The following is a 14,040-nucleotide window of genomic DNA, read 5'->3' as shown; positions in this document are numbered from 1 at the left end:
CCTCATGATGCTGGACGTCGTTTAAATATAAACCTCGTATCTTCTTATCGCTAAATTTATTAAGAGCTGAAATGGTACTCGTTTGGTCACTAAACGCTTGTCCACATCACGATATGTCTGGCTGTGTCGGGTGGTCGATGGTCCCTCATGGCACCAAAAAATCTCCTGTATTAGTATTCATCGTTTGAAGGATTTTCCACGGGAAGGATACCGAGCGACGTGTTTACTTCATCGACAGTGGCGGTGAAGTAGTATCGACTCGGGTGGTTTCCACAGCGTGACGGGCCACTGCTGTCATGAGAGATCCTGGAATAGAAATTTAAATTTACAAAGGCGCTGTCATCACTCTCTGGATTTGCTATAATTCGCTAAAACAATAATAGTGGCATTTATTTATTCAGGAAATCCTGGGTTTAAAAACTATACGACATAATTCAACAGTGGTGACCAAACATCATACTAATTCATGGTACTTGGTTTAATTTCTGCCAAGGAAAGATTAAAGTGACATTGAGACAGATTTGCACCGCACCAACCAGGACAACGCTTGGTGAAACAGGCGATCGCTGTGGTAGAGAAGCAGCAGTGACGGCTGGAAGGAAGGTGCAGTGTCTTGCTTCAATCGCAGCAGCAGTAGCAGCACGTGGATCACATCCACGGGGAGACCAGCAGCGTCAGCAGATCACCTGGTGTGTGCGTGGTGCCGCGAGTGAATACCGGGCCAGTGGAAGCGGCTCAATTGGATTTAAATTCACAGCTGTAAAAAAAAGCCCACAGAAATCTATATAATAAAAAATACATAGTTTCATAATTTATGACAAGTGTGTAAATAAAAGTGTCCTGTATATGCAATGCAGTGTGAGCGTCAGTGTACAAACACGCGGCGTGGTGGGGGACGCAGCCTGACGTATCGCCAGTGCTGCGATCACACCCGCGTTATCATCACACCCGCGTTATCACACCCACGTTATCATCACACCCGCGTTATCATCACACCCGCGTTATCATCAGACCCACGTTATCATCACACCCACGTTATCATCACACCCACGTTATCATCACACCCGCGTTATCATCACACCCGCGTTATCATCACACCTGTATTATACCCAGATTTGACGTAAGCTTCAAACAGCACACGAATGTGTAAACCCCACACGGCCTCTGTGCATTCCGCAAAAACCATCAGCAGTTCCTGAAGAAGTGCATTGTGGCCCACTTTTCAGGCCACCACCAAGCCACTTCTGAGCAAATTCAACGAATCGCTGTTGTCAGTCCATGTCACATTTCCCCACTTTCTCATGGTGGACTCAGAAATGAGGACCACAGTGCACTTCAGGAACTGTTGATGGTTTTTGCCCAATGCACAAAGGCTGGGTGTTTATTTTTCACACGTGTGTGTTGCCGTCTGAAACTCGTGGCTCGTCTGCTATGGTCGGGATGTATCCTTGACAGATTAGTTTGGTATCGCAACCATCGATTGCCGAGTGGATGTACTTCACCGCTCTGATGTGCATTTTGAGTTGTTATTTTTACTTTTTCAATGCACATTTCCGATTGTGCCAATGGTGCGATGTCGTGAGCTGAGGAATCAATTCGGAACTCTCACAGAGCACAGCGCGCCCGCGTATCGAAGAAAGGGCCCGCGGAGCAGTCCCTGCCAGGCACGACTCTGGCGCTGTGCACAGCAGGGGGCGCATTGCACTCGAGATCCGCCGCCAGATTGTTTTGCGCATGACGATCACATCGATCGTTTTAATTATTTTCAGAGCCGGAATCCAGCAGTCAAGCGCCAAACCAAATGCGATATTGTGTGTGCAGTCACTGGTTACCTGGGCTGAGAACAGAAGGTCACCACGCTTGAGAACAGTTGAAGCACGGGCAGCTGCCGAGATTCGCACTCGGGCTCTCAGCCGTAGCGGCCCAGCAGCGCCCCGACCTCTTGAGCCACCCGGCCACCCCGTTGCATTTTAAGTTTGATGGGAAACTGACTCCTGCACTAATGGGCACCACGTGTCACAAGGGCTTGGTTTTAGGTGCATTACTTTCCATGATCAAAGTCAAGAGGTCACCACGGTCAATGCCATTCATAAACCCCTGCGTCGTCATCGGCTTCCTTCTCCCGACGGCTCCGATCGCCACAGATACCGGCAGGGGAGGAGTAGCTACCAGCAGCTTGTTATTAAGAGAGAATGTGGCGTGCAGCAACCTCGCCGCTTTCAGCCGCTCCTATCGGGCCACGGACTGTCATCTCCCCACGAATGAGTGGCGACACCTGGCTCAGCGAGCCACCCACCCATCGCCTCTTCGTTCGGAGCGAGTGTTTGGAGATCACTTTGGCAGTTTAATTTGCAGCCCACGCGGTTTTTTTTATTGCTCAGGGGAAATACATTTAATTTATTTAAACATGCCTGTGGATAATACTTGTAATAATAGTAATGAGCCACAATTGCATACACTATTTGGCTTGTATTGTATTTTGGACGTGAATATATAGTATATTTTTCTAAATGAGTAACATTTGCCTCCTGGTCGGGGTTTATGGGCTTGAGGTGAGGCAGAGATCCGTGCACGTTCACTGTACACCGACCGCACGCTGGGAGCACGGTGCCGGCTGAAGCCGGTCTCTGGCCGAGTCGTGTGGTTGTTGTCGCCGCTCACAGCGCCCGGCCACCGCGGGCACGAGAGGGGGCACGGGAGGGGGCACGGGGGGGGGGCACGGACCCGGGCCGGGCCGGGTCGGGCCGGATCTGCGCGACGGGGCTCGCTGGCGCGGCCGCCAGGGGGGAGCGAGCGCGGCAGTCCGGGTCCCGGTGCCGGTCCGCGAGGCACGGCGCGCCGGGCACCGCGGGGGCCATGAAGCGGGCACCAGCCTCGTCGCCCGGCGGGGGGGGCGCCCCCCCACCCGCCGAGGAGGAGAGCCGCCCCTGGACGTCGAGCGAGGTGCAGGCGCTCCTGGCCGTCTGGGCCGACCCCGTGGTCCAGGACGAGCTGGACTCGTGCGTCAGGAACGAGAAAGTCTTCGCCAAAATACAAATGCGGCTGCTGCAGAGGAGCGGCAGCAGCCGCAGCGTGAAGCAGGTGCGAGAGAAGATCAAGCGGCTCAAGGCCGACTACAAGCGGCTCAAGGAGCAGAGCAGGCGCGCCGGCGGCGGTGGCGGCGGGGGGGGAGGAGGAGGAGGGGGGGGCAGAGACGCCGCTCGGTGTAAGCACTTCGAGCTCATGGACGCGGTGCTGGGCCGCGAGGGGGGCCCGAGCCCCCCAGCGGGCGTCTCCGACTCGCGCGGCGCGGCGGGGGGGGCTGCCGCGGAGCCGCCGCCCGTGAAGTCGGAGCCCCCCTACGGTGCGTCGACCCCTCCCCCCTCCCCGACCTGCGGCACGCGGTGACCCCGCGGTGACCCCGCGAGATCCTCGTGGGGTCACCGCGGGTCTCTGCCGTGTCCGCGATTCATCGTCGGTGTCTCTTTGGGGTTGTTCCCAGGGGTGGGCAACCTGCGGCTCTTTAAAGGACTCCGTCGTGACGTCATGTATTAAGGACCACCGTCTCGTATTGACACGCATTGCGGTGATTGATATATTGACGGGTTTTTTTTATTTTACCGAATTCTACAAAAAGTGTCTCTTGTTATTTTGTTTGCCGACCCCTGGGTGGGCATCCCCCCATCGCGTGGGCGCGTCAACTCGAACCTCCTCCTCCACCCAGCGACACGGCCAACCCGTGGAAGTTGTCACCTGGTGGTCAGATATGCCGATTGATGATTTTGTTTATCGACAAAACCTGAAAGTTGAAAGGCGCCAGCTGATATAACACGGCGCTCGGCTGGAGATTATATCCAGCATCATCACGTGTGCACACGCGCTCAAAATAAACAAATAACTATTAATCATCGCTGGTGAAAGCCTCCGTATAACACCACCTTGTCCATGGTATTGTTTACTGCGTGAGATGCATCCGGCAGTTACGCGCTTGGGCACATATCCTGATGACATTAACAAGATAACGATGGTAACTTCGTGAGATGATACTTCCCAAATTCAATGCGACCACAAGGAGATTGTTTCCTTCTCTGTGAGGACAAATTTCACTTAAACTCAGGCGCGGTTCGTCTAATAAAAATACTTTTCTCCAAATAGTTTTGTTGTTTAAAAAAGTTAAAATTACTCTTTAAACGTGAATTGCCTAATGAAGATAACATTTTAAGTTGTTCACATTAGAAACTGCTGCAACACCACAAGTCTGATTTGTGCCTCGGGGAGGTCTGTGAAGGCGTCCGAGTGAGAGAGTTCCCTTCAGTTATCGCGATGAGCTTCGCATTGCAGCCACGCCGCTTGAGACCCATGCAACGCGGTGACTAAGGCGCCCGTGGCTGTGATGAGAGACGACGTCACAAGGCGAAGTCGCGCTGTGCAAAGGGAGCAGCTCACGGCTTTTGGCAGTGTCAAGGGGGTTGTGTGGTGTGAACTTGAGGGTCATGGGGACAGCATTTGAGTGCTTTGTTGTTTGGTTTCGTATTGTTTATAAACGCCTCCCGTTGGTAGATAAGACAGTTATATCACTTTCACGGGGAGGCCAATGACATGACGAGGTTTTTCTTGATTAGAACACCAGATTTTCAGAGGTCACTCACAACAGCCCCTGCTTCAGCTGTCATAGAATCCGTTTAAAAGTTAGTGTCCTTAAAGCATTACCGTAGTTTTGGAACGTTGGTGAAATTCGCTTGGACATATTGTGATGGAACAGGTGTCTAAAGATGGCTTCTGGAGATATTAGGGGAAGCAGTGACACAGTGACGCAGTGGTCAACGCATGAACCCGGCCAGCCGAATTAAATTCCCGGCCACGGCGGACATTAGTGGCGGGCGATACCCTAACTGGTCCTGGGCCCCCTCCCCTCTTCACCAATTCGTATCATCCAACGTGAAGTCTGGTCAAACAACCCCTCTGAACGACACCGCGTGGGGGGTCCTCGTCCGGAGGTCATTCGATGAGGCGCCGCGACTGTGAATGACTTCGCTTTGCTTGCCCGCTGTGGTGATGGAGGCCGCCCGTGGTTTTTTCTGCCAAGGAGATTCGCGTGACCCGCGCTGCTCCGAGGCAGCAGCCGCTGCCGACTCGCGGTGCGGCGAAGAGGAGGGGGATGAGGAGGAGGTGGAGGAGGAGGATAAGAAACCGGAGGTCGTCCACCCCCCGCCTCCTCGTGCTCCACCCCCAAACTCGGCCTCAAGCTCCACAAACACTCGCCGAGGGGTCACGAGACGGCACAACTGGGGTGAGGAATCCACAAGTCGGAGAGGAGGTGTGGAGGAGGTGCTCAGGCACCGCAGCCGGCCAATAATGAGCCAGAGACACTGGAGATCCTGGGTTCGAATCCGGGTCTTCAGCACACCTGGTGTGTTGAAGAGCAATCCACACATTTACCAATTAGGGTCGACTTGTCGTTGGTAATTACATTTAGTATCATTAGGCGAGTGCCAGATTTGAACTCCTGCAGTGGAGTTGAACTCCATCCCTGGAAATCCCCTGATGATGCACATTGGCGTTGTACTCGGAAGAGCAAAGCCAAACATCAACTATGAGCCGTGTCCGTCTGTAAAGGGTCAATGAGATGAGATTGCACGTGGGCCCTTTTGACGTGGGGATGTGAATGATGGCTCGCTGAGGAATGTGGAATGATTGGATATGTACGATCAGCACGGTTGGCTATATACGGTGCAAAATAATTTCAACATGCATACGAGAAGGCAGTTCTCAGATGACCCCTGCTCCCTCTCCATTGCACCTGCTCCCTCCCCGTGCCCCACAGGGTCGAAGCGCGAACGTGCGGCGGCTTCCGTGTGGGCGCGCTGCGCCAGGGAGTCGGGCGCGCTGCTCGTGCAGGAGCTGCGCGCCGACCGGGAGCTGCGCGAGCAGCAGCTCCGGCAGCTGCTCGACTTCAAGCGAGAGCAGCTGCGGGCCGAGCAGCAGCAGCGGGCGCTCGAGCTCTCGAGCTACAACGCCTCCAACGCGCAGCTCGTGTCCATCCTGGGCCAGATCGCCACGGCGCTCGGGGACGCGGCGGCGGCGGCGGTGGCCCGGGACGGCGGTGCGAGGCAGCCCCCGTAGCGGAGGGCTGCAGCCTCGCGTGATGCGCGCGTGAATACGGAACGCACGGCCACTGTGATTCGTGCGATGGCGACGGTTTGGAGGAACATCTGGCAAGAGTGAACGCAATCAGAAGGTTACCAGTGGCAGTCTCGGTTGGGGTTGAGTTTGCCCATCACACCTCGTGAATCAGTAAAATAAGTACCACTTTGTGGAAGGTCAACAACAGTGGTTGTCTTTGGAGAGACTGACCTCTGCCATAGGAATGTAGAATTCCCAGCGCTGGCTCACGGTCACCAATAGCGATGCACACCGCACAGCAGCAATATTTTGAGAAGGGAGTTTCCTATAGGACTTGAATTTGTATCGTTTTAAAAAACGTCATGTTTTACTTTGAAAACTTGAGCAGCAGCGTTATCAGGTTGACAGAGTCGATTAGGCTCTGGTAAATGTCTGCAAATCAGCACAGGATTGTTCAGACCTCAGCGGCGCGGGTGGCGGCTCTGCAGCAACTCGGCGATGTTTCACGATAAAGGCCCCGAGTCTGTTGCGTTAAAGTTCTGTGGTTGGTACGCAGACATCAGGGCAGTTTACAAGTTGTTGGTGAGAGTCTGCATCGTGTTAAATTGTGCTAGCACTTGTCCGATTAGGCTTTATTGATGATGCCAATATCAAGATTGTTTAATTTTTTACCAAATGTGCCAACAGTGATGCTGTACATGTGACATGCGCGGTTTATTAAAGAGGACTGCTCCTAACGTGATGTTGTCGTAGCCGGGGTCTTTACGTGGTCACCCCCCACGTCACGACGCCGCTCGACGCTCCGCACCACAAACCCGTGGCAGGACGCGAGGCCACGTGATGACTAATGCCACCACCGGTGTCAGCTGCCTGGCAACCCGGGAGGGGTAGAGGTGCGCCTGCGTCGTGTGGCAGTGAGCCAGAGCCACCGAGAGAGGGGCCCGTGTATGAATGGGACGATGAGTCAGAGTGCGTTTTTGACTGCATATGGGAGGCTCCCGATGACACCAGGAACTCGGCACCGGCGAATTGGCGGTCTCCGTTCGTCACTGAAGGCTGCACAACGCGCTTAGTTTTATATTTGTCCGAGCAAGTTGTGAATGAACGAAGGTGCACGAAAGCGCTTTTTTCAAGCGCTAGGGGAAGAGCAACCTCGTGTTGGGCAAGAGCGCGGTGTTGGCCACCCACCCCTCGTGTGCTGTGCTGGCCTTCTTCATAGGTGCTCACGAACAGCATTTCCCGCAACAGTCTGGAAGCAGAGGACAGGGGCAAGGAGCGGTGTCTGTCTATCTGCTACCACGCCAAAACGAGACGGGTTGGCAAGTGACCGTGCGGGTGGTGCCGCAGAGGGACGCGTGGGGGTGCCCCGAGCCCCGGCCCAGCGCGAGGCACCACGACACGCGCGTGGTGGTGGTGGCGGCAGTCGGCAGCGATGACTCCCGTGCACGACGTCTCCCGGATTGCACGACGCTCCGTCGCAATTTGTAGGTGAATGTGGAACTAGATCAAACCCACGCATCTACGAAGAGAACACTCGTTACACGTGTGCAGCGCTGTCCCCCCACTCTGCCCCCCCCACCCACTCTGCCCCCCCCACCCACTCTGCCCCCCCCACCCACTCTGCCCCCCCCACCCACTCTGCCCCCCCCCACCCACTCTGCCCCCCCCCACCCACTCTGCCACCCCCCCCACCCACTCTGCCCCCCCACCCACTCTGCCCCCCCCCCCACTCTGCCCCCCCCCCACTCTGCCCTCCCCCCTGCTGCTTGGCAGCGTCGTGGCACAGCTTGCTGGCCCTCTGGGAAACGTCCCAACATCCCGCGCGTGAATCTGCGCGAGGAATCCACGCAGAACCAACACGAAGCACGCCCGCGTGACGTAAGACTCCGTTCCGATCTCTCTCCCTGGGATTCACCCGATTCAAATCGAGGGAGGGAAATTTTGCCCCACCCTCACGGAACATCAGCAAGGTCACAGCACGAGCACGATACCCCCACCACCCCACACCCTCGTTGCTACCACTCGCGAACGGGGCCAAACCGGACTTGGCCGAGCCGGGCCGGGCTGGTCTGGAGAGCGTGGTCGCCTCGCTGCTCCAATGCCCTGTCGGGCATTGGGCAGAAACCCACGCCGACGCTAAAGTCTCTCAGTCCAGGCCCGAACTGGATAGGCTGCATTTCTCTCCACGTGTCCACAATTGTTTTGTCAACGACTGGAAAAGCTGAGTTCAACAACATACGGGAACAGCGGGGAGTCGCGTGGCGGGCCGTGTAGCCAGTCACATAGAATGCCAAGGGCTGGAATGCAAAATGTAAAATCCGATAAGCTCCAACCGCTGGAAATGAACAACGTTAATCATTGGAAAACTCACACGAAGGTGCCATTGTTTAGGAAATGGCAGAGCCCAGACGCGTGTGAACAAGTCGAGCAACCTCTGCGGCTGAATGGAATTTCCATGAAATGGTGGCAATGCCCTGGCACGCGTCGCACGAGCACGTGGCCTTCACCACTCGTTGCACTTGAACAATGAGAGGTAATGAGAGGCCAGAAACACGCAGCCAATATCCAGAGTCCACGAGGCAGGGGAACTGAGACGGCTCTCAACAACGGATTCAATTCCCCAGAGATGCAAGATGATGAATTTGTTGCCGACATCAGATGCAATGAGATAACGATATCACAACAACTGACAGCACACTGAAAGTAGAGGGGCAGGGGTATATGAAACCACAAGTATGTAGAATAAAAGAGAAAGCAGAATGAAAAGGAATGCACAAAGGCAACAAGATCTACGGCACAGAGCACTCCGCGAGAATATTGGGGAAACTCGGAGAACGCGAGAGGGAAATAACTGGAGTTAGCCACAACAGGAACGGGAGCGTGAAAGCATGAGGACGGAAGATGATCAGAGAGAGTAATAAGGTACGTTGTTATATCGCGTCGTTTATGCAAAACTGCACCTCGCCGCTTTCACGCCGCCATTGTTGATGAAATTCTCAATCATGGTCGTCTTGTGTTCTCCATTTTATTTTCTTAATCGCTTGAGAGTTGTGTTAAACCTTTGATGTAGCATGTCCGTATATTTCTCGTCTTCCTCAACATGCTTTGTTCCGCTTGCTATATAACTGGACTTTCTATGCACTATCCATTGTATCTATGTTGAACTTCTTTTGCCGTACGTAGCCAACCGTGCTCATCGGTGGTGCAAACTATGTTTGTGTGGTCAATTAGTTTACTGTAGTGTGCTACGAATAAAGGGCCATTCCCAAACATCACCTCTCCGTTTCCCTTGCATGGCAGTGTTATGATGAAATGTGTTGAGTTGTTGTAGAATGTCGGCAGTGATGGGTGGCTGTGCCTTTTTCAAGCACGCATCATCAGTGACACGGAATAAAAATATTTGGATTAGTACAATTTTATTTCTTAAAAACCGCGGAAATTATTGAGATCACAACAAACTGTTATCTTTTTCTAGCTGACGAGACAGTACAATTTCGACCCCTGCACGTCTGCTGGCGTGCATTACACAGCAGGCCTGCACCCTGCCCCAGTCACCCAGCTCGGCTCTGCCCTGCTGGTATCTGCACTCAATTCGTGTCACCTCAAATGCCAACTCAATGGCTGCGTAACAGGGCAGTATCGTCGTCACCGAGACCTGGATGCCAGTTCTGGTTTGGCTACACTGCAGAGTTGTCTTTAAAAACACACCTACCAAGCTTATACCAGGGATGCACATGATGATTTTAAATGCAAAACAATATATGCCAGGGCAGTCGGGAAGGAATACAGGATTCCCTTGCTTTATGCGGGAGTAGATGCATTCCAAAAGAGCGTACAAAGTGAAATCGCATAGTATAGACCACGCAGTCACGCAACCCATAGTGCACCGCACGACAGCTGCCTGCTGAGTAGCGTGTACAGTACCTACAATGTTGCCCCACGTCCGACTAAATAGCCGCATGCGAGTGAATTGAAACCGCATGAAGGGAATTTTAGGTAGAAATACGTTACGCGAAATCACACAAACCATACCCGCATAAAGCGAGAGAGAGACCTGTAATCACTGCATAAGCAGCAAAGATACACCGTGATGACTTGCATCCATTAATTCACTGTACTTGCGATGTTTAAAATACAGTAGATATTTCAAAGCATCAATAAAATGAACCAAAATATTCAAACATTGTGTAATGGGCCATCTTAAAATAAAATATTCTCTGCAGAATATAAGTGCACTTTAATAAACTGCTATTATAAGTTATAAACATGTGTCCAGTGTAAATCTCTCTTTGGATTAATATTCATCATAAATAGTTCAACCACAAGTGACACCAGCAAATGTTTGCAACTTCACCATGCACTCTCAAATATTCCAAACCAAATACAGAATAAAAGCAGGCTTGCCTTAATAAATTAAATCTTGACTTAAAGCTTTCATGACTGCAGTAATTTATATTCTTGGGTCTTTCGGTAAAGTCACGTAGATAGAAACATAAAAAATAAATTACGTTTCGATCGCAACACAAGCAATCGTCTTCAGGTGAAAAATACGATTGCTCATGTTGCGATCGAAACGTCGTGATTTATTACAATTATTTTTCTATCTACGCGACTTTACCGAAAGACCCAAAGAATATTAATAAATTAAGCTACGTTATCTTCAATTTCTTACAAAAGACTTTCTAAAATATATTTCTTTTCAGAATGGTGCAATAAAGACAGCAAACTTAGGAACTCAAATGACTGCTATCATTGCAAGGACTGTCAGCTTGGTGACAGCCATGGGTGTCACGCTCGGTGAGGCGCGCTGGCTGAAAACAGATTGTCCACCAAGAGACCGTGACGTTGTCAGGAATGTTGGCACTTCTGGTTCGTAACGTGTCTGAACACATAAGGCAGTTTATGGTGACATTGGCCTGGTACCCCAATACAAGTAGGGCTTAAAATATAATTATTTTATTTTGGTAAAGCAAGATTTAAAATCATATAATCATTACTTCCCCTAATTTTATCCCTAGATAGATTTTTGGAGGGAAATATATAATTTCAAGTTTTGTAAACCCACTGATTTCAAGGTCCCCTTATGGCGTGTTGGTTGGGAAGGTTGTTTGACCATACTTCACCACACTGGTGAGTGGGGATTGGTGAAGGGAGGCAAGGACTGGTTTGGAAATCACTCACCAATGTTAGTTGTGACGGGGAATTTAACTCGGGTTGCCAGGCTCATAGCGCAGTGTGCTAAGCACTGCACCACCACTGCACCCACCTCATTTTAAGCTCCAGCTGCACGCTAATATATATAACGATGCACATGCAGCCTCCCAGATACAAATTGTTAAAATGATTAAGAAATACGGGGATGAGATGATGAATTCCATTGTGGTGCGAACATCTGCCATCACACGTGGGGGGGGGGGGGGTGGGGGGTTACGATGGTCAAGCAGAGCGGGACACAAGGGACTGTGTGCACAAGCACGGGCGCTGGGGCAGAGCACCCATCGGCGTGCGTGCTGGTCAGTGCGGATTGCTGCACATGCTCGCTGCACCTGCTTGCTGCACTGCCTACACAAGTGCCTGCAGCTTATAATGCAATGCATGGGAGCTTCTGACAGTATGGAAAATACAGTATGAAGCCGAGCCTGCTTCCAAAGAATACAAAATTGTATACAAATAATGAACACCATCCAAGAGGGAGGGTTTCAAAGAGTTTTTAAAACAAAAGCATGACTTTATATAACATATGGACCCATTTCTCCAATGTGCAAAATTTTGTACAAAAGGACTCTCGCGTTCCCCAGATGCCGAAGTTACACTGTGAATGAAGAGTTGTTGTGTGCGTCAGCTTGCGTTGAGGTCGTGGCTGGGGAGGGCACGTGGACATCCTCTTCATCCCCACGGCCCTCTCCTCCCATCATCCCCCGTAGGCGTGCGTGCGTGCGGCGAGCACACCTGCGCTCACAGCTCCAGCTCCCCAGAGCGCAGGTAGCCGAGCGCTGCGGACACGTGCTGCGGCATGAAGATGAACGTGGTGTACAGCACCATGGCCATGATGATCACCAGCAGCAGGTCTGAGCGGCACGGTCAAGGGAACGTACCAACCACCACGTGGACCGCGTGCCGGCCACAGACCCCGATCACGCAAAGCGCTCGAGCACTCTGCTCGCCACCGAGCAAGAGCAGAATCACACGGCAGAAGAAAACTGCACTTCTAAGATCATTCATAACGGAGATAATTTAAACATACAGAATGGAAAAACACACCAATGGTGGCTCCACGATCAAGATAGAAACACGCATTATTCTACACTTGAGTATAAATTATGTACTCTACGTCATACTTGTGTACATTGTGTACGTTTAGGAGTTCTAAAAAGGAACACCTGTTTTGGTTTTTCGTGCAATGATATTAGGAATCTGTGAATGCAGCGAGGTACAACCCATCAGCAATGATAGCACCAATACAACACGCGGACCCTGGTGGACCGAGTGGAGTCCACTCAGCTACACGGATGCCGTGGAACGGTAAACACTAAACAATACAATCGTAGCCTGTTGATATTTTTCAAACGGAATGCAAAAGAAGGAAATTGTGAATGCAAATCTGTATGCAAATTAGACAACTGACGCCTCGAGTGGAAGATTTGCTACTATAATGCAAGGAGCAGCTACAAAGAAATATTTCACATTACTTTGTAACTCCAGTGATGAGGTTGAACGTCAAGAGACGACTCAGATGGGCACCGTTTGATCCACCATGGGCAGCAAAACGTGCTTGTTCAGAAGCAACGAAGTATTTAACAGCGATGCATTCCCAATCAGACGCTGTCATGTCATGAGTTTAACTCGTGCCACAAGCCACGCGGTTAGCTTGCCAAGGGAGGTGCTGAGAACGGCTTCTGATCCGCACGCCCCTGCCAAAGGACCTCGCGTAATTTATTCACTCAGCTTCGGTGAGAAACAGAAAGCCTCCTCGACATCTTACTCCTGCAGAACGTGATTTTTATGGACAGGGTGGAGCACCACGTGGCTTCCCTTTGGTCACAGTGACAGAGGCATCACGTGCGACTAATCTTATTATCCTCAATTCAATTTACCCGCAATTGTCTCATCCTGCTAAGGCTGCACTTGCCATGCAGCCTCCCAGACGCGTCGTCCACAGCGGCGATAAGGAAGCCACCTCTCTCACGACTCGCGGAAGAGAGTGCGGGCCAACAAAGCAAGACCCAAGCTCAGGTGACATTACCCAAGAACAGGTTGGGTCACCCCCCCCCCCCTCTCATGGCGGGGATGCCCCAATGCAGTCAGAACCAGCACTCAGCACACCCAGCCCGCTCTCACAGCAGAATCATCACTCGCCACAAATATTGACTTACATCGCTCCCACCACAAACCTATGGTGAACCATAGACCAAAACTCCCTTCTTTATAGCCTTAACACACTGTTGGGACAAGTGCTGTTAGCGAGCACCTATGAAGGACGGCATGGTACATGATGGGGGGGATGTTGTGGCCAGCACCGCGCTCGACCGCCTTTGTCTCGTCACACCAGGTACTCATTTGAGGCTGAGTCGACCGAGGGGAGAGGCCCAAGACTGGTTCAAATAATCGTCACTGGTGTTGGCCGTGATTGTAAATGGACCTCGAGTGTTAAGGGTTCGTCGCGCAGCGAGCGAACCACCACACGACCGATCCTGCTAATCCCATAATAACCATCACCATCACAACCACCACACCCCGATCCTACACTCAATCACTTAACACAGCACTCATCACTCTCCACAATAATCACAGTCACTTTATCACCACTGCACAGGCTGTGCGGCACGAGCTTCAGGACATCGTCACGGCTCTTGGCGTGTGCCTCACGCTCCCCACTCCTCCTCCTCCTCAGCACCACCACCACCACCAGACCTCACGGACTTCAAACGACGTCCATTT

At 52.0% G+C, this 14,040-nt stretch overlaps 2 protein-coding genes across 2 annotated transcripts; both read left to right on the top strand.

Annotated features, from left to right (window-relative positions):
* Positions 1 to 2,798: 2,798 nt before the first annotated feature.
* Positions 2,799 to 3,165, top strand: LOC144729822 (myb/SANT-like DNA-binding domain-containing protein 1; the record flags this gene model as incomplete). The annotated part of the gene is made up of 1 exon (XM_078610336.1): positions 2,799 to 3,165. A coding segment is annotated over exon 1 (309 nt), but the record flags the coding sequence as incomplete, so codon positions are not given.
* A 5-nt stretch (positions 3,166 to 3,170) lies between these two features.
* LOC144729561 (uncharacterized) lies at positions 3,171 to 7,652 on the top strand. Its single transcript, XM_078609898.1, has 3 exons — positions 3,171 to 3,343; positions 5,066 to 5,269; positions 5,804 to 7,652. The coding sequence occupies exons 1-3, from the start codon at positions 3,223 to 3,225 to the stop codon at positions 6,100 to 6,102; spliced, it is 624 nt and encodes a 207-aa protein (XP_078466024.1). The 5' UTR covers positions 3,171 to 3,222; the 3' UTR covers positions 6,103 to 7,652.
* Positions 7,653 to 14,040: the final 6,388 nt, after the last annotated feature.

The sequence above is a fragment of the Lampetra planeri genome, chromosome 33, assembly GCF_965212315.1.
Source record: "Lampetra planeri chromosome 33, kcLamPlan1.2.h2, whole genome shotgun sequence".
Classification (NCBI taxonomy): Eukaryota; Metazoa; Chordata; class Hyperoartia; order Petromyzontiformes; family Petromyzontidae; genus Lampetra; species Lampetra planeri.
This window is presented reverse-complemented; position numbering and strand designations above follow the sequence as displayed.